The sequence below is a fragment of the Barbatula barbatula genome (genome assembly GCF_947034865.1).
Source record: "Barbatula barbatula genome assembly, chromosome: 12".
Lineage (NCBI taxonomy): Eukaryota > Metazoa > Chordata > Actinopteri > Cypriniformes > Nemacheilidae > Barbatula > Barbatula barbatula.
This window is the reverse complement of record NC_136775.1, coordinates 19,679,470-19,703,001: the sequence shown is the minus strand read 5'-3', so window position 1 is coordinate 19,703,001 and position 23,532 is coordinate 19,679,470. Positions and strand designations below refer to the sequence as shown.

Below are 23,532 nucleotides of genomic sequence, written 5' to 3'. Positions count from 1 at the left end.
GGTTTTATTAACTGTTTACAGTGATAACAGTGCAAGGATATGTCACATTCATGGTTGAATAGGGTGCACTGATGTGATGTGTTTGTCGTGATGATGGGATGTTGATGGGTTCTGGGCTTTATAAAGGTCAGCCGTCTGACTATTGATTACTTGTTCAATACAGGGTTTCAGTGGAATAATCAATATGACCCTGAGGTGGTGTCACCATGTCAGTCCAATCTTTTACTGTATAGCCAGTGTCTGTTTGAACGGTATAGTGATGCAGATATGTATTAAGGGTTTATTATACCATTTCTAACGCTGCTCTTCGGGCTTCCCTACCTATAGTCCAGGTGACCTCACTACGTCTATATACGCATAAAACCAACAGAGATATACTGTAAGTATATATGTACATAAGTTAAACAGTCTCTGTCAGTGTAAATATTGGCATTTTCGTGTGAAAGTCATGTATGTATATACGTGTAAACAGGTAAAGAATAGCCTACACTGTTTAAATGTATTTTAAACCTCAAACACTTGCAATTTCGGTATCTTGTGTAGACGTAGCTCAAGCTTTAGTCAGATAATAATGGCAATTTTAAGAACAAACTGAAGCAGCATAAAAGTATAAAAGATGGACTGCATATTTTTAGCTGTTGACAACTAGCCCCTTGCTCCGCCTTGAAACAAAAGGGGCGGGGATTTATTAGTCGGTAGTAAACCGATGAAGAGAAATATTATTAATATTAGTTTATTTTCTTGATTTGACTATTGAGAAACGTCAGGTTGAACAAATTTATTTTAGTGACACAAACCTTGACCTAGTAGTATTGGTAATTTTCGCTTTTGGCAGTTAAATGTGTAATTAATTTCAATCGGCTCGCTCGCTCGGACGGTTCGTTTCAATGAATTGATTCAGAAACTGAATTATTGGTCTTCGAGTCGTCGCTTAAAGGGTGTCGCATGTGCTGCAAGCTCATTGTGTGTTTGTGGATACATATTTTCTGTTTATTCAGAATTTTACTTTACACGGGTAGCGACACTTTAGGCACCGTCCATAAATCCAACCAGTCACCCACCTTTAAGTTGTACACAAAGTTCTCCCTTACAGTCGACCGATTTGGGAATCGATTCGAACGAATCATTTAAAAAAGCCGCCTCACAGGAATGATTCGCGAATCGGACCTCGCAGCAAAGTGAGGACGACCGAATCTCTCTGCATGCACACACACTCAATGAGAAGAAGTCGGGGCTGTTTACCGCAAAACCTTGTCAAAACAGTCAGCAAAACGTAATGTTGTTTCAGTAACGTTGTCCCGCGTTCATTCACGCGTGATTCTTGAAGACTTGTGGTGGGCAAAGCCTTCGAATAAACCGAACTGTGAATTTTTACTCGCTTAACGGGGTGATTTCTCCTCCGCATCTGAGATTTGGCTTTGTCACGTACAGGAGCGCTGACGGAGCTGTTGTATGTTATATGGACACGTTTAACGGATGTGTTTTGGATACAGTATGATGACGCCTGATACGGACAGTCTGGGGAGATTTACGCATTTTCATCACTAAACCTTTGCCTGGATCTTTTTTCGCTTGTCTTATTAAAACATTAAACGCGGTGAACAGTAAACCGTCAGGATGTGTACCGTTTTCAGCAATAACAGAGGATAGCAGCGGTGTATTTCCATATTACGTACGGCGCGAGAGCGCAACATGTATATCCTGCCTGAATCCTGCATGCACAGATACTGTATAGCCTCCAGGAAGAGAGATGCGCGATAACAGACTGTATCAGGCCTCCGATCACGATCACGTCTAATTTCTCCATTTAACCCGCCTAAAGGCTTTTAGTTAATTTATCACAGCGTGTCATGTCGAGCTGGGCAGGAAAATCTCGCTCGGTGGTCGCATTGCCTCCTTCCTGATGCCTGATGTTCTTCATCCGTGCAAGGATTCACCATGGAAACCCATAGTGAGCTCTGGTGGACACCCAGACTGGATCCTGGACTGGAAAAACAGAGGCAGATGAATTCGTAAACGGCTTCTTGACCCTTTGATATTATTCATATTTGGCATCTTGTTAAGACCAAGGCATAAAGCTGGTGTCATTTGTTTGAGAGCCGCATCCCGAGTGCCAAAGCGTCTAGAAGACCAAGAGGTGCTGGCAGATGCCCATGCCGTACCATACAGAGAGCATGCAAACAAGATCTGCTTCAATGTCTAAACATGCAGTGCATGACAATCGCGTTGCGACTTTAGAACTGAACAGCGTACATCTCAGGTTCAGACATTTGTGGACACAATTTAAAGACATTCAAGCAAGCAAGCACTATGTTTTTTGAACATATGCTACGTTAAAGAGGACAAAACCCAGCAAAAAAATCCTCGTTCAGGACTTATTACATTCAGACCTCGACAATGCCTCGGAACCGGGCCTTTTCGGAGCCGGAGTATTCTGCTGAATATTCGGCGGACTGTTCGGTCACCCTGCCCTCTGACCCTGGTCACGCCGTGGGACGGACCCATGAGGTGACCGTGCGCAGTTCCGGCTGCTGTCTGTGTTTGCCCCGTTTCATGCGGCTGACCTTTGCTCCTGACTCTCTGGAGAACCTCTACCAGACCTATTTCCGCCGTCAACGGCACGAGACCCTGCTGGTATTGGTGGTGTTTGCGGCCCTTTTTGACTGCTATGTCATTGTGATGTGCGCTGTGGTTTATACCAGCGACAAACTGGCATCTGTGGTTGTGGCATCAGTGGGACTGGCAGCAGACGTGGTACTTTACTTGTTGTGCCGGTACGGCCTACTCCCTGACCGCGTGTCACGTCGGCTGGTGCCCTATGCCGTCTGGGTTCTCATAGCAGCCCAGATTTTCTGTTATCTAGGACTGAACTTTGCCCGCTTCCACCAGCCCAGCGACACTGTAGGCTGGCAGGCCTTTTTTAGCTTTTCCTCCTTTTTGACGCTGCCGCTCCGGCTAACTCCTATAGTGCTCATCACAGCCGTTTCCTGTGGGGTGCACACCCTGGTGTTGGGCGTCACTATCGCCCAGCAGCAGCAGGAGGACATTCAGGGGGCGGCTCTTGGAAGACAGGTGAGATAAATGGCGACAGCAGCTTGAAAGAATAGAGATGGTCTTTCAAAGCAACTGAGAATCTCAAGGCACATGATGGTTTGGGTCATATAATAGGGTGGGGTATCGGTTTTTTGCCTAAACGGTGCCTAAATCGATACTTTTAAAAAAGAACCACAAAACAACAGTGGATGACATTAAAGAGCCATTTATTCAATTAAAAAACATTTTTTAAATAATTGAACACAATTTCACAATTAAAGTTTTAAGCGAATGGGAAATGAGCATGGACACTAACATTGAAAAATGTAATAGTGTTTACTTTTACCTTGTTTACCCTCCAGCTACTGTTGAATTAAATATGGGCAGAAAATGCATTGAATATATCAACAGATGAAGAGAGCTTTCTAGGCTACATTATAAGGGCGTTATTTTAAAAACAGACAGTATTTATAATGAAATAAGTTGAATTATATGCCTAAACAAACATGAAGTCAGAGTAAAAAGCTTGACAGACTGATGTCCAGAGATCAGACTGATGCTATAAGGTTTTAGCACTTCCAATGCTGTGTCTGGCTTATCTTTCCGGCACGCAGCACGCGCTTCGTTGATTTTAAACGCGCGCAACAGATGTTATGTGATCGCATGTCGAATTAACGTTAGTTTCACTTTAAAACTTGCCTTGCGCGCGGCAGTTGAAGTTAAAGAAGACTGCGCCAGGAGATGGAGGGAGGAAGGGAGAGCGCGCACTTAAACTGTCTTTCAATGATGAATCCACGGGTCATGCGCGTTCCGATACGCGGGGCGCGCGCGATCCGTGCGGATCACAGATCATTCGCGATCCGTTAAACCATTACATAAGATGTATTGAATTTGAATTATTACAGCTCAACGACTCGGTCACGCGAATGAGGGCAAATGTTTCAATCGACGGCTCAGTCAGCATTTAAGTGGCACCGAAATCTGCGTTTAGATACCGGATATATAGGTACCGGGTTTCTGTAACCAACCCTATCATATAAGCTGTGGTTCTTTTGGTTTTACTTTAGCTCTACTGTTCTTCATTTGGTGACCCAACACCTACAGATCCGTACAAAATTAAAGCATTGAACAAACATGGACATTCATTAATCTGAACAAGCCATACATTATCCAAAATTATTAGCATAAAATTCACTTGAATAAATATAAATTTTTGCCTTTTGTAATTCGAGATTTTGGTTTAAAAATGCCTCTTGAATTTGGGCCGGTCTTATAGAGAATGTGGTGCTGACGTCACGGCATGTTGCATGTTGGGGGCTGCGGTCATATTTGTAAGTGGTAGTGGCTCTTTTCTGCAAGTGAGTTCAGTTCAATGTTGTTCTGTTTGACTGAGAAGACCTAAACATGGTAGGTCGGTTGTGCTGGTCGGTAAACTGCAACAGTAAGTCACACAATCATTTAGGACAGAAACTAGACGACGGAATAGGATTATTTTTGTTTTCTGACCGCCCTAATTCTCTTCACACCATTGTACGCAAAATCAAGCTAGTAAACAACCTCTGAAGATGGTGGCGCCACCCCAGCATGCAACACGCCGGGACGTTGAATGACAAGCTCAATAGAGAATGTGAAACTGACGTCACGCCCAATGTTGCATGTTGCAGTGGCGACACCATCTTGAGAGGACCATACTACCTACTGACCATACTGCTATTATTGTTTTGATTTGTAGTGTTACTTGTTTTGTTTGATATATGGAGAAATTGAAAGTGAAAGAACCATGTTTTCTTTCCAGAACTTCTCTGCCGTATGCTATTTCAGTTTTTAACACAGAAAGACCAACCTACCATAGTTATATTTCCTTATCAAACAAGAAAAAACTAAACACTGGATTTGAACACACTAGCAGCCATACTCCTAAAATGCCTCAACATTCAACATGGCGTGACAGCTTCACATTCTACATGTGGTTAGCGTCTAAATAACAGAATACATTTTTGCAAAACATGATTTGTAGTACCATACAAAGTTTGGATCTTTTCATTGCTTTGAGAAGAGATTCTCCTGAGGGTTCATTTCAAAGTCCAATTGATGTTGAAAAGTTTTCTCATGTACAGGATCAATGCCAAACTCAGTTGCAACAGTTTAACGTCAAGCACGTACTTGGTCTGCAAATGTGTTGAAGAATTGTCCCCCAGTAGTAATTCATAAGACCGTATACCTTACTGCTATTAGTTCATTAGTCCTTTTTTGAGTACATTTGAAGTCTGAGAGCCATCATACACATTTTTACATTTTCATAGCTGTTAAATTCAGTTTTGTAACACTACGCCAGAAGAGGAACGATGCCACACAGATAATTGAAGTATACAGTATACAGGGTGCGTAGAGTCCAAGTAAACTGAGTACACATCCACAGGAACAAAGTAAATAAATAATATTCCACAGGAATCACAGACATAACATAATCCAACAAATAACATCCACGGACCAGGCTGGTGCAAGATAAACGAGTCCAAGGTAGTGCATAAATACAACTAGACTGGACAAATTACATGACAAAAGTCTGAGTATATATAGAGTCCATGGGATGGGATTCAGGTGCGATGTAATGGGAGTCAGGTGCGGGCTGATTAACAATGTCAGAGGGGTACCGTGCATGATGGGAAGTGCAGGCCAGGGGTTAAAAATCCGGTGATTGTGAGCGGTGGTGGAGGAGGGTTAGCCAAAGGGAAGGCGGTAGGGTCAAATCAATAGAGCTGGTGAGGTGACAATTGAGGGAGAAGGCAGGGAAGAGTCCAGAGTAGGATGAGCAGGATAATGACCAAGAGCCCAGCCAGGAGGCGCTCCCAGGGCGGAGTCGAGTGACGGAGGAGCCATGGTAAAAAGCGGAGAGCTGACACCCTGGGAACGAGCGACGTAGACGACTAAGGATGAGTCCAGGGTGGAGCCACGCAGACAGAGAGCTCAGGTGACACCGAGGTTCTGGAGGGACTAGGCGACACCGATGGCTAAGGCAAAGAGAAGGCATGGCCAAGGCCGACCACAGTGGAGCCGGTGTGAGTGAGGATGTAGGTGGAGCTGGAGGGAAGGAGGAGCCTGATGAAGACAGTGGGGCAGAGTGACGGAGCGCAGCCGCGAGGCAGCGGATGGTCGACGACTGACCAAGGTGGAGCCGGAGGGACGAGGTAGCCTGGTGGAGCTAGAGTGAGGACGGGCCACGGTGTAGGAGCCGAGGTGTAGCCGTTGGATTGGAGGATCAAGGTGGATTCAGGGGCCAGGGGCGAAGACATGGGATCTTCAGATGTAGTTGGTGGCTGGAGATCCAGAGACTCAACCGACCCAACAGCACTGGCAAGCTGAGGGTGAGCTGAGGGATTTCCAGCTGTCAACATCTCCAGAGCTGGACAACTGGCAGACGAAGGCAGAAGAGGGAGAGAGGCTGGGACCAGCGTGGGCATGGAAAGGCTGGGCGGGACCTGCAGGGGCATGGACAGGCTGGGCGGGAACAGTGGGGAAGGGAGCAGCCAAGAGTCAGTTTCATGTTTCCAGTCAAAAAGTTCAGAGGTCATCTGCAGCTCACCCTCAGAGTCGGAGTGTAGACGGGACTACCCTCGAAGCCCTCAAAGTCCACCAAAACTCAGACGGCAACTGACTATGTTGCCAACTCAAGCACCTAGTCAGACGTCTCTCGGAGCTCCGGCTCCCTTTTGCCGGCTTCAGTGTCACTGTGGTTTCTGGCTCTCCGTCTGCAATGAGGTCAGGCATGAGCGAGTGTAGCGGGGAGTTGGTTCTGGTGCGGGGGGCGTGGTTGACAAAGACAGGGCAGATGTTACAAGTTTTTTTTTCTGACATCTATTGGATAAAGGGGCGAACCTATTATCTTTAAGCACAAACTTAAATACATTTGGTTAGATTCCTGTAAAGCCACAATACTATATATATCTATTTATTTATTTAGGATATACGTATTAAATACAAGACAGAGAATACTTCAAATGTGTTAATTTTAGTTTACTAATGTATTGCTTGTATATGGAGTCTTAATGAAATTTTACACAGCCTTTAATAGGCTTGCATTACACTGTTTGGTTATTGTAAAATGGTTAAAAACACTGTTTGTGCTTGATTGTCATAAAGTTACAGTGCCAAAAATCTTAAATGTTTTTATAAAACAGGCTTACGCTAAATATTATATTTTTGAAATGTCACCTGGAATTGTTTCCATGAGATTCACCTCATACATCACACCACATAAATAGTAGAAGCTTGGTGAGAAAAACTGGTTTTTGTGTATGGCGATGCTGAAATGAGATGGAATAAGAAGCAGAACGGCTTGGCAAGTGGGTGTCAGGCCAAAGTTCTTGAGTCTTCATACTTGGCAGGACAGTTTTTGGTACACACTGCGACTGAGACAAAACACACAAAGCAGTTTATTACAATACATTGCAGAACCAGGACATCAGTTGCATATAGGATCAACATTTTACTCCGTTTGAGTCTTTATTCAATGATGTTTCTCACAAACCTTTCCAAGAACATTACTGCAAAAATAATGTGCTTTAAATAAAAGTATATCAACAAACAATATGTGTAATATTTATATTAATTGTAATAATTCAAAAGTGATAAGCCTTGGCCTCGTGAGGACATAAATATCATGTCATAATTGTTCTGTACTTCTTTGCAGTTGCTGGCCAACATTGTGATATACTCATGTGCCATCACAGTGGGCGTCATGTCGTACTACATGGCCGACCGCAAACACCGCAAAGCCTTTCTAGAGACCCGACAGTCCCTGGAGGTGAAGCTGAACCTAGAGGAGCAGAGTCAGCAGCAGGTGAGCGAAACAACCAGAGAAACACAAGATGAGTAGGTGGAGTTTTGTGCTTCGCAGTCTGTTAACATCACCTGCTTGTGATGAACCCTTTCCTGTTTCGCTTATTTTGAAACATAAAGCACATCCTGGAATGCATGATATGTTGTCTGTAATGCTAAAGATGAAGTAAATCAATGTTGGATGTTGATATACTCTGGGTCCTAGTTTTATGCAGTGGCGACTATAAGTAAGCCATTGGTAGTTTAAAGCCACAATATGAAAGAATTTTGTAATGAAATATCTAAAAATCACTTGCACAGTGTGATATATTTCATGCAGTTGTGTGCTTACGTTATCCCAAATGTTCACAAGAATGTGCAAATCCAGTGAAATTCCTATTTAAAATAATAGCCCGTCCCATGTCTCCCTAGTATTTGTCGCATATCAATGACTTGAATATCCGCTGATCTGCAATACCTACAGTTTCCGGTTATAGAAACTACAGCAACACGCAAATGCGGAAGTGGTAATACAGCATCTGGGATGCTGCATCTGTTGTTCTGTTATTATGGATCTCGATTACTCTTTGGCGAGTAACGGAAACCCCAAAAAACGTAAACGTAGTTTTCTTTTTAAACGACGACTGTATGACTGTGTTAAACACAAAAACTGTGTAGCATTACGCTACCAAATAAAGTGACAAAGTCCAATATCATTCTAATGCTAACGTAGCATTACATTCCTCGGTTCTTGCAAGCTAATTCATTACGATGCCATAAAATAAAATTCATTAATTTCCTCGTCCGTGAACATGATGGGCGATCTCCATACGCCTCTGGATGGCGAAAACGACATGTCCCATAATTCCACTCTCCTACACAACATCAATTAGCTTCGCCTTTATTGTTGTTTTGAGAGTGCACCATCTAGAGGTCAAAATCTACATATTTTGGCTTTAAACACAGCGATTCTTTCAAACTCTGTGGTGCTTTCAAAACATTTCTCTGTTTGTTGAAGTGATCTGACAGTGCATTCTAGCTGCTACTTTTATACTCTACTCTTTGCATGATATAGAATGCAGTTGACTGCAGTGACTGTTTCAAAAAGGTCCATCTGCCACTGGATGAAGAAACAGATTCACACCGCAAGGAATGAATGTCACAGTGTTTACATTTTTCTGGGGCATCAAGGTCTATTGGGTCAGAACTCCTGCTCCGTATATGTATCTTTACTTTAACCATCAATACGATGGAATAGGCTGCGATCACATGATGTTGTGTAGCTTTACATTAGAAAGCTTTTGATAATAACTCAGCGACAGCATGAGTCATGTTTGCTGTGTGTGTTTGTGTCCAGAATAAGCAATTAGATCTTCCTCAGGTTTTAAGCAAGCACTACTAATCAGAAGTTAGGCCGAATATAGGTGTGTGCGCGTATGTAAAAGAGTGCAAAATAGGCATATAAGGCCATGTGAGGAGAAACTCCCTGAATACTAATGGAGGAGCAGGGGCTTCCGGGAGACGGGGTCTGCCAGCCAATCAAGGAGCATCCGGTTACAGCAGGTTGCCATGGTGACCAGTCTCCTGAGACGATGTCAGCTGTAATCACACTAGCGACTCGCTCCTCGTGATCCTTTCCAACCTTTATCTTCTCTTTATTGGCACACTCTTGGTGAATGTACCGACCTGATATGTTGTCAGCACCCTCTTCTCCTCATGCGTGAGTGTGCGTGGGAGTGTTGGAGGAAGCGAGAGAGAGAAAAGGAGACAGAGAGAGAGTGTGTGTGCGTGTTGGTGTGTGCACTCTAAAGGGCTAGTGTTGTCCTGCTTGTCGTGTCAGAGTCATATCATGTTAATGTTTTCAGTCTGGAGTGCGACGGGTTTTGGACCTGTACTGGCTGGGTGATTTCGCAACAGATGAATTGCTTAACAGCGCAAGTAACACAGGTGGTAGGATACTGTTTCGGAAAAATGTCCGTCTCTAAAATCCACTCTTATGAGTAGACGTGTTATCAGGGTGCCATCTGGCATATTGGTTACCGGCTAATGTCATGAAGGAACATATTCGTCCAGTAAATTTCCATGTGTTCATAGAGTTTTTCCCCACACAGTTCATGTGCAGTGTTTTTATTTTAATACAAACAGGTCTGACATTAATAAAAATGTAACTTTATTTTTAGTTTTAAGCTGAAAGATCCCATAATCAAATAACTTTTTACATTTCCTTTGAAATCTTACTTGATAGCTCTATTATATAAATGATCATTGTAAGATTTTTGTTGCAAATCGTGGTAAGAGGAGAAGATCAATGGTTTTTATGTACTTACTCAATTACTTAATATTAACTAAAGAAAAGCTTTCAGTTTTAAACGTTGTTTTCTGGGGAAACAGTAGAATGAGAATACCACCTCATCCCAATACAACCTACCTCTGACTAGCGTTTGCCAATAACAAATCGTTCCAGCCAAAATAGAAAAAAGAGACCAGTCCTTTGTTATGTCCCTTTGTTATAAATAAACATGAAAAAGATAAGTGTATCCTGGGATATTTAAAATCACCAGGAAAGTTTATATAGGAAAATGTATAGAGGTGAGACTGGCAAAAATAATTTATAGACCGTTTCATCGGACGCATGCATCTGGCACGAAGTTAACTTCCATATAACAGTAATATAACAATTTATATATTTAATTCATATTTTAATGTGTATTAACTTGATCACATTCAATTTAAAATTCTCAGCAGTTATTGATTCTTTGCGGAGGTCTAGCGGAAGTTAAGTTCGGGCCACACAGCATCTGTTTATGTTGTTGCCGCTGAATCCATCTATATCGACTTTTTGCTTTTTCACTTTGATTCTGTAATAGAAAATGTACAGAATTGTGTGGAAAAATCCAGAGCAAATATGTGTTTAATAAAGGCAAAACATTGAACAACAACTGGCTTGAAATATGTGAAACTCTGTGAATTACGTCTTGTGTAACAAGATCTGCATATAAAAAGTTGTTACAAACGCACATTGTTTCTTTGTGTACAGGAGCGTCTCCTGCTGTCCATCCTGCCCAAGCACATTGCAGATGAGATGCTTCAAGACATGAAGAAAGAAGCCAGTCAGAAAGAGATGCAGCAGTTCAACACCATGTACATGTATCGGCACGAGAACGTCAGGTAACATCAGGAAATACACAACAGAAGATCAGTGTGAAATGCTTGGCGATTTTGTTTGAACAGTTTTGTGTCCTATTACTATTGAGAAGAGAAACACACTCCCTAAAGACGATTTGGTTGTTTGACAACTTAAATCTTGTTGTTTCTTATACAGAATGATCATGTCAACCTGATTTAAAGGCCATTTTAAATCTATTGAAAGTTCCAATTGTGCTTGATTTCTAAAGTTTGTATTTCTGTCACAGTATTTTGTTCGCAGACATTGTGGGCTTCACACAACTCTCCTCGTCCTGTAGTGCGCAGGAATTGGTTAAGTTGCTCAACGAATTGTTTGCCCGCTTCGACAAGCTAGCTGCTGTGAGTACCTATAGTGTGCATGCTTTTCTCCACACATGTCTAACTTCTAGCACAAACTAGTTCTGTTGGCTAGAGGCCATCGCATTACTTTTGCTAACTAACAAGTGTTGTGATTTCTTCTCTCTTCAGAAATACCACCAACTGAGGATTAAGATCCTTGGCGACTGCTATTACTGTATTTGTGGCCTTCCAGATTACCGTGACGACCATGCGGCCTGCTCGATAATGATGGGCTTGGCTATGGTTGAGGCGATTTCGTAAGTGTTGCTAATTGTAATAATTCAGTTTCTTAACTATTAATGAACTGCCACAACAACGTTTAAGGAAGTTAGGAACCGTTCTTGACGGATGTCATTTGAAATTAGCTCATGTTTGAATATTGTGTGGTTTGACACAAACGTCTGGATTTTAGATACGTTCGAGAGAAGACACAGACGGATGTAGACATGCGAGTTGGAGTTCATTCTGGGACAGTCTTGGGCGGCGTGCTCGGCCAGAAGCGCTGGCAATACGACGTGTGGTCAACTGACGTGACAGTGGCCAACAAGATGGAGGCTGGAGGAATTCCAGGGTAATGGCTTCACAAGTGCTAGCTACATATTTTTGTGGTTTGCATGTGCAGACTGCAGATAACAAAACTGTTTAGTAAATATTTGATAAAAATAATGTTTATTGTAATAAAATAATGTAAAAAAGTCTATGTTCGGATCTAACAAAGTCTGTCAAAACGATGACTAATTGAAGAGAGCTGTATTTGCCATTTGTGTCTGGTAGTCGAGTGCACATCTCCCAGAATACCCTCGAGTGTCTGCATGGAGAGTTTGATGTGGAGCCAGGGAACGGTGGAGACCGCTGCGAGTACCTGAAGGAGAGGGGCATTGAGACCTACTTGGTTGTGGTTCCCAAGGGACCTATGGGCAAGAATGGCATCAATGGTGTAGTGAGTGTCTTTTCATGGTGTTGTTGCTGCCGTCTCTGTCTTTTTCATCTCCAATGTTTCTCTTTCAGAAGCTTTCAGTGACGTCATCTAATGGAAATTCTCCACTACTGATCAACACTACGGAGTGTAATGGGAGCGTCCACACAGCATGTACCACACCAGAGGAGCCAGAGGAACTGGACACACGGGTATTGAAAGCATGACCTTGCACATGACACAGGACTTTGGACTAATTTAAAGTCAAAAGAGTTTTAAAATATTTTGATATATCATTTGACCTAATCAGATATTTCAGTATAGGAGGATTTTGCAATAAAGGTAATAGAAAAACGAAAGAAAGTTATAGACAGAAGTTAAGGAATTGATTAGGATTCTAAGTTATGGGTAAAACGTATTAGTGCCATCTAGCGTCTGATAGATCTGTGTCCTGGTGCCTGAGTAATGGTTCAAGTTTGGGAATCATCCTGACATGTTTGAGGTCTCTGTGATTCTGTGATGACCGCACCCCTTTCAGAGCAAATAAAAAATAAACAAACACATTAAGTGTTCCAGCAGGCGGACCCCTAAACATTTTGTAAAGAGCAGCTTTCCATAGCTCTCCTTTTACAACCATATACCCTAAAGCAGTGGTTCTCCATTTTCTCGTTGTAAGGCTCCCTTTGTGTACCGCTTTGCAGCCCCCAAATAAAAACTTTGAATCTTTAACTTAGAATTTTCATAAAAACCAAAAACGTCAATACCTCTGGTTGGTGGTCCTGTTCTGATGTTTAATTGCATGAAATGTATGATAGATTTCTATATTTCATATAATACCACAAAATCTGTGGCCCCCATGGATCCATCTTGGGTCCCCCCAGGTTTGAGAACCACTGCCCTAAAGTAGAGTCAGTTAAAGTAAAGTATGTGAATGTATGTGTGTTTGCTCACAGGTGGTGAACCCCTCGTTTCCTAACCCACGGCGTCGCTTGCGTCTACGTGATCTGGCTGAAAGGGTTATAGATGCCCAGGAGAATGAACAGGAGCTCAATAAACTCCTCAATGAAGCGCTTCTGGAAAGAGAGACAGTGCAAGCGTAAGTAATGTTGGGGAGAAATCAAGCACCAGCAAGTTTTTCACTTAAAGCAATGATTCACCCAAAAAAAAGTCTAGAGTGCACTTTACAAGACAATCAAAAAGGTGGACCAAAAATGTTCTGCCCACAGAATACCTGGAGAGCTGTTGGTAGTTCCAGTCATCGAAGGCAGCTGTTTGGGTGTCTTCCCTGCTGATAAAAATACTATAGAACCGGCCCAAAACCCAATAGAAAGTGTAATGTATTTAATGGTTATAATGGGAATTGTATTGGTTTAATGGAAACTATAAAGGCGTCTATTGGTATGTGATGGAAAGATAACAGTATTTTATTGGATGGTTTCTGTTGAGTTTCCAGTTTTTTTCAGCAGAAATGTAACCCCAGTATTACTCACTGAGGTATATGCACACGGGACAATGTCGCCGGATGTAACAGACTGGCTGAGATTTTAGCGGAAGTACGTCATCGTCCCATTTGCATATATCCCATTACTTAATGTACTGTAGTGTTCTTTTGGTATAATTGACTTTATATAGATAGGCTGTGCCATAGCTACTAAGGAGTTATGCCTACAAGTTCCCAACACACAGCTTTTTGAAAAGACTTATATTGAATATTACAATATTACAGTTGTTTGAATTACTTTGATACTAGCTTTATGGCTCAAACATTCCACCCAACGTTTCATATTGTGTTGCACAAAATACGGTGAGGCATGAATGATGACAGCGTTTTCATTTTTGGGTGAACTTGAACAGGACGCTTGTGTGTGTGTTTGTGTGTTTCCATGTGCACGGCAGGCTTAAAGGCAAGTACACCAATCGTCTGTCCCTGCGTTTCACGGACCCCGAGCTGGAGACGCGGTTCTCTGTAGAGAAGGAGAAACAGAGTGGTGCGGCGTTCAGCTGCTCGTGTGTGGTGCTGCTCTTCACTGCGGTCATGGAAGCACTCGTCGACCCCTGGTACTATTCACTTATCACTTGGCAGACACACTTGATGCAATCTGAGCTTTTATTTTAAGATCCACAGGTCAATGGAGGCCAGTCCTGGCCAAACAGCATCTGTTTGGAGATACAAAGATGTCCTGTTACTATTAAGAATGTGCCTTTGCGTCTGACTTTATTATTTAAACGTATACTGTAGTTCACCCAAAAGTGGAAACCCATGTCATTATTTACTCACCATCATTATGTTTAAAGCCCTTAGAAACCTAGTTATGCTTAAAAGTACCAGAAACAAAATATGTGCAGAAGATCAACACTTCTGGCAGTGTATGATGGCTTTGATAATGGTAATTGTTTGGTAATTCATTACAGTAGAATGACATTCTTCCTTAGTTTAGATTATTCATACCGTAGTCAGCATTGTATACTTGATGCAGTTATGGATTCAGAATGGAAATTTAAATTTTGTTCTGTTTTTCTCTGTAAAGGCTGGTGACAAACTATGTGACTCTGGCCGTGGGGGAAGTCTTGCTTCTTATTCTCACTATCTGTTCACTGGCAGCGATTTTTCCACGGGTGAGTGACTTGACTAGCACATCTCTTAACCAATCGCAGCTTTCTGCTGGGGTGATCATCCAAGATTGTTTACTCGAATATATCGAATGCAATAGTGTTGACTTGTTATGTAACAATCCAAATTCAAGATATCTTGTCCTAAGGCTCATGCCCACTCATGCAGCGACACATTTGATGCAATATCGTCACATTCACATTCGATTCATGAAGTAATCTACCGGTATTGATTCCCCACCCCACATATATACACACGAGGATAAAACTAGCACAGAGATAATGAGATTCAGAAAGGAAAACGCTCACACACATCCATCGTGGTCTAAATACAGGGCAAATGATTTCATATGACTTCATTGGAGAATTTATCAATACGTATGCAATACGGATCACGTTGGTGGGTCTGCAAATGAAATCAATTGTTTCCGCAAACACTGTACATTCAGTCCCCGGGGGTCCAAGTAAACACATGCACAGTGCGAGTAGGACACTGGCCGTTCAATTGACTTTACACATCACGTATTATCAGGCCATGTAGTTGCAAGGTTAATTGTCTTTGTTTTTAGACTCAAATTATGTTACGTAGCATTTGCGTTTTGTTTTTTATTAGGTTTTTCCAAAGAGATTGGTATCGTTCTCCACTTGGATTGATCACACACGCTGGGCCCGCAACACTTGGGCCATGGCAGCCATCTTTATAGTCACAATGGCAGACATAGTAGATATGGTAAGAAGCTATTAAATACAGAAGTAGCTAAATAACTCCAGAATTGTCTACAAAATTGCACTAATATTGTCATTAAGTCTCACAATAATGAAATGGCGATTTCTGATTTGAGTAAACACGCTTTAAGCATTCATTTAAGTGTATTAAAAATGACAATATCTATAAAGTTATGCTCGGAAGCTTAAAGGAATCTCAAGTGTGGTGACACGCCGATAATTTTAAATCTCATTGGTTCTAGTGTCTCATAGTTTGAATGAGATTTGCAGTTCAAATAAGTTAAGTGCTACTGTATTTTAATTTATCATTTAAGTCACATCGTCTCATTGATGATGTCTTTTCCTGTAGTTAAGTTGTCGGCCCCCCTCAAGTGACGCTACCGAGGTCACTCCGGTCACACCAGTAACCAGGGGCTGTATGGAGAATCCTAAATACTACAGCTACATCGCGGTTCTGGCCCTCATCGCCACCACCATGCTGGTGCAGGTCAGCCACATGGTCAAACTGACCCTCATGCTTCTGATCACAGTAGCTACAGGTGTGGTCAACATCTACAGCTGGAGGGACATCTTTGATGCGTACGATATGTCTCGTTTTAAAGAGTACAGGTGGGTCACTTGCACTTATCATACTGTGAATACACTATAAATACACATTATCAGTACATTTCTATTATTATCAGTGTATGCTGAGACTTAGGACACAAGACATCTGGGAGGCGTTGTCAGACCAACTTCAACAGATGTCTATGGCAGTGGCAGGCGGAATTTAGAAAATATTATTTGTCTATACACTCTCTATAGACAAAGAAATGTGTCGTTTAGTTATATTGACCGTGTTAGAGATTCCGTCTCAATGATCAGGATCCTGAGATCAGCGATTTGAATAAGGTTCATTTTTCACAGGATTTATCTTGTGCCCTCCAAATACACCATGAGTGTGATGATCTTCATCATGATGGTTAGCTTCTACTACTTCTCCCGACACGTAAGAGTCTCTATTTTTCAATCCGCCCTTCTGCATAAGGAACCACATTTTGATCTAGATATCAAATCCATATACAGTATGCATTTTGATTCACGTTTCTCTCTATTCGTGTGACTCAGGTTGAGAAGCTCGCACGCACGCTGTTCCTGTGGAAGATTGAAGTGCACGAGCAGAAGGAGAAGGTGTACGAGATGAGACGTTGGAACGAGGCTCTGGTCACAAATATGCTTCCGGAGCATGTTGCCAGACACTTCCTGGGCTCCAAGAAAAGAGATGAGGTGAGAAACTCCCATCTGTCAGCCTCAGCTTCCAAAAATATCAACACTGTCCAACTCTAGAGCTGTTTTTCTTTCTTTTGCAATGTGAATGTTCCAGGAGCTCTACAGCCAGTCCTATGATGAGATTGGAGTCATGTTCGCATCCATACCAAACTTCTCAGATTTCTACACGGAGGAAAGCATCAACAACGGGGGGATTGAGTGTCTGAGGTTCCTCAATGAAATCATTTCCGACTTTGATAGTGTAAGAAATGACAGATTTTACGGTTCACCCCAAAAATAAATGGATTTATATGGATATTTTTAATGGGTGATGGCAATATGGCCAATATGAGCATTTGCTTTGTATGACAAGCAAGTTAACATCACACGGAAAGGTACACTCCACAAATAATAAATGAACCGTCGACAGTTAACTACAGCTTTTTTCTTACGCCCAAATAGTTTTCTTTATGCAATGATTCTCTTTTTATTTCAGCTGTTAGATGAGCCGCAGTTTCGCTGTATAACCAAGATTAAGACTATTGGCAGCACGTACATGGCAGCGTCCGGAGTCAGTACAGACAACAACACCAACGGTTATGCCTGTGTGAAGGTAAAGGAGGAAGAATCACAATTCTTCAACTCATATCCATTTAGTGTTGGTGTTCATGGTGGATTTGTCCTGGCCAACAGAAAGAAGAGATTTCAGACAGGGAACGTTGGCAGCACTTGGCAGATCTGGCCGATTTCGCTCTGGCCATGAAGGTGACGCTGATGAACATCAACTACCAGTCCTTCAATAACTTCATGCTCCGCATCGGTCAGTGCACTGGTGTCCTGCTGAATGTTTACGGTAAACATGCTGCGTACCGTTTGCTATCGTGTACTTAACGCGGTGTGATTTGTTTTTCGAAAGGGTTGAATAAAGGAGCTGTTTTAGCTGGAGTTATCGGGGCCCGGAAACCTCATTTTGACATCTGGGGAAACACTGTGAATGTCGCCAGTCGCATGGAGTCCACAGGGGTGATGGGAAACATCCAGGTAACTGCGACATTTGGGACAGTGCCAATGCATCTTATACAACTATGGTATCCTAGATTAAAATTCTGCTTCCCCCAGGTGGTGGAGGACTGCTACTCCATCTTGAAGGACTATGGCTTCCGCTTTGTGAGAAGGGGGCCAATATTTGTGAAAGGGAAAGGAGAGCTGCTCACCTATTTCCTAAAGGGACGAGAAAAACAAGGCTCCTTCATTAACGGCTCCTTCGTCACCCTGCCGCACCAAGTGGTGGACAGCTCTTGACCAACACGCGCACACACACACTGTCTTTCAAGAAACTCTACCAGTTTCTCTCGCACACTCCACATCATACCTCCTCCGCTGTACTCCAGTTATTAGTACTTTCAAATGTGTTTTCTGTATTTATTAGACTGAGGAAAGAAATGATCGATGGCAAACGATAAAGCCTTTCTGTTCATACAAGAGAAATACTATATATTATTAAGTTATGAAGCGTCGACAAACAAGAATGAGTCAAACGAAACACGAATTGAATAGGTTGCTGAAGGGAGTTTTTCTTATTTTAAACTACACCAAGAAAACCGAGTAAACAGGATTGACATTGCTGTATATTTTACACTGAGCTGCTCAAGATGAAGCGTTGAATTGCTCAATTCTTCTTTTATTTACCAAATCCTTTATTATTTAAAAACTGCAGATTTATTCTTAAGGTCCCAATTGTATCTGAATGTTGTTTGAAATCTCTGAATGCCTGTGTAGACGACTGCCTTTTTCACAAGTTTGCGTGTGTGTACAAGCAAGCATGAGTATGTGTTTTTTATGTATTTGTAAGTTTTGTCACCTTAGTCTGTCGTCACCTTTGTCACTTTTTATTTTGATGTCTGTTTATAATGGATTTACAGTGGAATGCAAACGTCTGAGACCGAATTGCCAATCTGGAGATAAAGTTTTAATATTTCAAAAATTTCAATTTGCAAGTAAAATTACTATGATAAAATATTTTCGTTCATATTGTAATTATTTTAAAATAATATTTCAAGGTCCAGTTTGCTTTTTTCCATTTAAGCACACGTGAAGCTCTTTGGATGTTTCGCCAGTCAAACCTACCTAGTCCCTGAGAAATGCAGAGAAGCATTTTCACTTGTGGTTTCAGATTTTTGGATCCCACTGCATGTTGTTTAAGTTAAAGTGTTCCTCATGTGCCAAATCGAAGCCACTTTATGCATCAGTCTGTGGTACTCTGAGGAGATGTGCAGCATGGGTTTATGAGTATCACTGTGAACCGGTTCATCGTGCGTGTCTGAAATATCTCTGCACTTCATGCATAGGCAGTATTGCAGTAATGGAAGATTCTTAGATCAGAAAATAATCCTGGAAGATTAGATGTGCAATAGTTCATTCTTATCCAGTACAATATTGCGAAAAACCTTCTCTCCCCACAAGTCATATTTTTATATTATGATTGTAAAAGTTCTAGTTAAAGAGTATTGTATAATGAGATGGACTTCAGGATGGATCTGTGTGTTTGGCCAAACAGTTTATTTATTCTAAATGTCAGGGATGTTCTGAATGTGCAAGCAGAAATAGTGTTTGATTTTGACTTTCGTGGGTTAAAATGGTTTATGAGAGCATGACATTGTGGCCGGTCTCTGTGGTTTGATGCAGGGTTTTGCTAAAATTTGATATTTTTGAATTATCCTTAGATATGAAATAAAATGGCACTTTGAATGACATGTTACCTAAATTGGTTTCTGTTTGATTATTTTAACCTCCTTGTGTTATTACAAAACATTGTATTCATGAAAAAGGAAAACGTGTTTTCCTCCACATGAATTTTAACCTTTCATGCAGAGAGGTCATTACACTGAAAAGCAATCAAAAAAAGATTTATTTTGAAAAAATGTATTTTGTATGCTTCTTTTTTTGATGGTGTAATTGCACATCAACCACTACAGGGGGCACACGTGCATCACCCTATACACTTTCACCTCTTCAGATGTTTCCTAAAGTGAATATAAAAACCGGTAAGTGAAAGTATGTGTGAACATTCCTCAAATGACCTTTGAGCAAAAAGATTTCTTTCACAATTAAATTCGTGCATGAAAAGTTAGCTTTAGTATGGGAGTCAATGGGTGTTGAGATCTGTTTGGTTATAAGCATCCTTCCAAATATCTTTCTCTGCATTCGTTAGAACAAAGAATGTGTGAGACAACTCTCGGGTGAGGAAATGATGACAGAGTTTTACCTTTACCTAAAGTATACCTTTAAGGAAATGCGTCACATTTAGTTTGTCACAAAGGATAAAAATAATCTTTTAAAGTTTGTATTGATTTATTTATCCAGGCCTATACCACATCAAAATACTATCAAAACGACTATAGTTTTGCAGACAACATGCTTTTGTGTGCATATTATTGCACATGCAATATAACATACAGTGTTATGTCAATTAAATCAACTACATGGTTCGGGAAAATGATTTTTCAGTATCATTTACTTAAAAATTACATTTAAATTTACATTTATGCATCTGACAGTTTTGCTGAATTGCAAGTATTACATAGAGGGAGAGAGAGAGAGAGAGAGAGAGAGAGAGAGAGAGAGAGAGAGAGAGAGAGAGAGAGGATCATTAAAAGCTAAGAGTTCTGTGATTAGGCTAATGTTATATTTAGACGTACAAAAAAACAAATATATAGTTTGTAAAGAAGCTCACAAATGTCGATAATGTAAATAGCAATTTATAAGGATATAATTTTGTCAAAAATATACATATATTGAATTGTGAATTATATATTATATGATCATTTTAAATGAATTGATGAAATAAAAGCACTTTCCTCTTCTTTATGATATATTTACTCAGCTAATCAGAGTATTTTATTAAATCGAAACAAAGTACAACCAAATATAGGCATCAAATAAACTGAATTGACAAATCATGAAAGTTCAGCAACACTACAACAGGCAGACAGAACAAAAATTGTTTAAAAAAATCTAAATTATATATTACATCAAAAAATGTGTAACAAACAAACTAAATAAATAATACACATACCAACACATAGTATTTTGGATGGGTACAGGGCACTTATCTCACTGAAAAAATAGCTAATGTAACAGCCAAGTCAAGTCAGCTTTATTTATATAGTGCTTTTTACAATTTTCATTGTTACAAAGCAGCTGTAGAAGAAAACATTGACTATAAGTAAAACATAAAAGGTTATGGAATTCAAAACACAGGTCAAATATCAGACACACAATAAATTCCTATATGCAGTGTTAATTAAATAAGACTATAAAATTCTAGCAGCCCCCCCGGCCAGGCAAACAGTGCAAAACAGTATGCAAACGGTGGCGAGGAACCCAAAACTCCATTGGAGGAGAAAAAAACCTCAGCAGGAAACCAGGCCTAACCAGGGGATTCCAGTTCCCCTCTGGCAAAAACTGCAGCCTCTGCACAAGCTCGACAGTGCTTGCACAACAAGGCAAAATAAAAAAAAGTTAGATTTAAAATTAACCTTGGAACAATTAGACAAGACTGGCTGAGAGTAGAGTACTGTTCGGCTCTCTTTGATGCAACAAATGCATCAGTTGATATTGGAAGTGTTCCTGGTTCCGGTTGATCTAACTAGTGCAGCCTAGATCTTTGAAATATATATATTATGAAAGTGTAGTGTATGCAAGATTAAAAAGATGCGTCTTTAGTTTAGATTTAGACTGACAGAGTGTGTCTGCCTCCCGGACAGTGCAGGGAAGACTGTTCCAAAGTTTAGGCGCTAGATAGGAAAAAGATCTGCCGCCTGCACTTGATTTTGAAATTCTAGGTATTACCAACTGACCTGACACCTGAGAGCGTAGTGCACGTGATGGACTATAATACGTTAGAAGTTCTCTCAAGTAGTGAGGAGCTAAACCATGCAGGGCTTTATAGGTAATAAGCAAGATTTTAAAGTTTATGCGATGCTTTATAAGGAAACCAGTGCAAGGTTGACAGAACCGGGCTAATATGCTCATACTTTTTTGTACGCGTAAGAACTTGAGCTGCCGCATTTTGGACCAGTTGGAGTTTTTGTAATAGGCCTGCAGGGCAACCACCTAATAGTGCATTACAGTAATCTAGTCTTGATGTCATAAAGGCATGTATAAGCTTCTCTGCATCTGATGGTGACAGCATATGACGTAATTTAGATATATTTTTAAAGATGGAAAAACGCAATTTTACAGGTGTTGGCGACCTGGTTCTCAAATGACAGAGTACCATCGAATATAAAGCCAAGATTCTTAGCTGAAGATGAGGGTTTTATGGAAGATCCATCAATAGTTAAGCAGTATTCTTGGTTGTTACGTAGGGCGGTTTTCGGTCCGATAAGTAACACTTCAGTTTTGTCCGAGTTCAGTAATAAAAAATTGCTACTGATCCACTTTTTTATATCGACTATGCATTCCACTATTCGATGGAATTGCTGTGTTTCATGAGGCTTCGAGGAAATATAAAGTTGCGTATCATCAGCATAACAGTGAAAGCTTACTCCGTGTCGCTTTATTATATCTCCTAGAGGTAGCATGTATAATGCGAAGAGCATAGGCCCTAAGACTGAGCCCTGTGGTACACCGTACTTGCGATTTGCGTGATACCTCATTGTTTATTGCTACATATTGAAAACGGTCGCATAAATAAGATCTAAGCCATTTCAAAGCTATTTCCTTAATACCGACACCATTTTCGAGTCTATGTAGGAGCGTGCTGTGGTCAATGGTGTCGAATGCAGCACTAAGATCTAGCAGCACCAATAAGGAGATACAACCTCGGTCGTACGCCATAAGCAGATCATTTGTAACTCTGATCAGAGCAGTCTCTGTACTGTGATGTGCTCTAAATCCAGACTGGAAATCTTCATTAATCTCATTCCTTTGGAGGAAGGAGCATATTTGAATTGAGACTACTTTTTCCAGAACTTTAGATAAGAAAGGAAGATTCGAAATAGGTCTGTAGTTAACTAGTTCTCCAGGGTCCAGATGGGGTTTTTTGACAAGGGGCCTTATAACAGCCACCTTATATGCTTTAGGCACATGTTCTTATGTCAGAGATGAGTTAATAATGCTAAGTAGAGGATCTATAATTTCTGGGAGCATCTCTTTCAGTAGATTTGTAGGTATAGGGTCTAACATGCATGAAGTTGATTTAGATGATCTAATGATTTTAGACAGTTCATCGTGATCTATAGTAGAAAATAAACGTAATTTCTCCTTAGAGGCGCTGTAGTTAGTCGTTTGTTCAGCGGGATTCACCTCTGGTTGCATAGTTATAATTTTTTCTCTTATATCTTGGATTTTATTTGTGAAATAGTTCATAAAATCATCACTGCTATGCTGGTATACAGAATCAGAAGTCGCTGACGATAATTTAGCCACTGTATCAAATAAAAACCTAGGGTTATGCTGGTTTTCTTCTATTAGTGATGAAAGGTAGGCAGATCTAGACGTTTTTTGTAATCTCTCAAGTGAAAAGACAAGGGTTTTAAGCTCTTTTATAAAACGAGGAAGGGTTTTTCGAAAACCTACATTTATGAGTAAAGAATTTGGCAAGTCCGAATAAGTTATTAAGCAGATAATGTTCTGTACAATCTTTCTTAAGA

The 23,532-nt window shown here is 40.9% G+C and overlaps 1 protein-coding gene across 1 annotated transcript; it reads left to right on the top strand.

The window, feature by feature from the left end:
* Window positions 1-1,175: 1,175 nt before the first annotated feature.
* On the top strand, window positions 1,176-19,791 carry adcy3a (adenylate cyclase 3a). The gene is made up of 20 exons (XM_079469422.1): window positions 1,176-3,072; window positions 7,724-7,873; window positions 10,889-11,019; window positions 11,265-11,376; window positions 11,506-11,633; window positions 11,789-11,947; window positions 12,151-12,316; window positions 12,385-12,504; window positions 13,246-13,388; window positions 14,189-14,350; window positions 14,821-14,908; window positions 15,516-15,632; window positions 15,978-16,237; window positions 16,535-16,616; window positions 16,736-16,894; window positions 16,992-17,138; window positions 17,373-17,489; window positions 17,570-17,696; window positions 17,793-17,917; window positions 17,996-19,791. The coding sequence occupies exons 1-20, from the start codon at window positions 2,398-2,400 to the stop codon at window positions 18,176-18,178; spliced, it is 3,351 nt and encodes a 1,116-aa protein (XP_079325548.1). The 5' UTR covers window positions 1,176-2,397; the 3' UTR covers window positions 18,179-19,791.
* Window positions 19,792-23,532: the final 3,741 nt, after the last annotated feature.

Bases quoted from the DNA above. Each gene is read 5' to 3' on its own strand.
- adcy3a (XM_079469422.1), top strand. From the start codon at position 2,398: ATGCCTCGGAACCGGGCCTTTTCGGAGCCGGAGTATTCTGCTGAATAT. The intron at 16,238-16,534 runs GTGGGTCACTTG...CATTTTTCACAG, and splicing joins TCTCGTTTTAAAGAGTACAG to GATTTATCTTGTGCCCTCCA. The intron at 17,918-17,995 runs GTAACTGCGACA...TGCTTCCCCCAG, and splicing joins GGGTGATGGGAAACATCCAG to GTGGTGGAGGACTGCTACTC.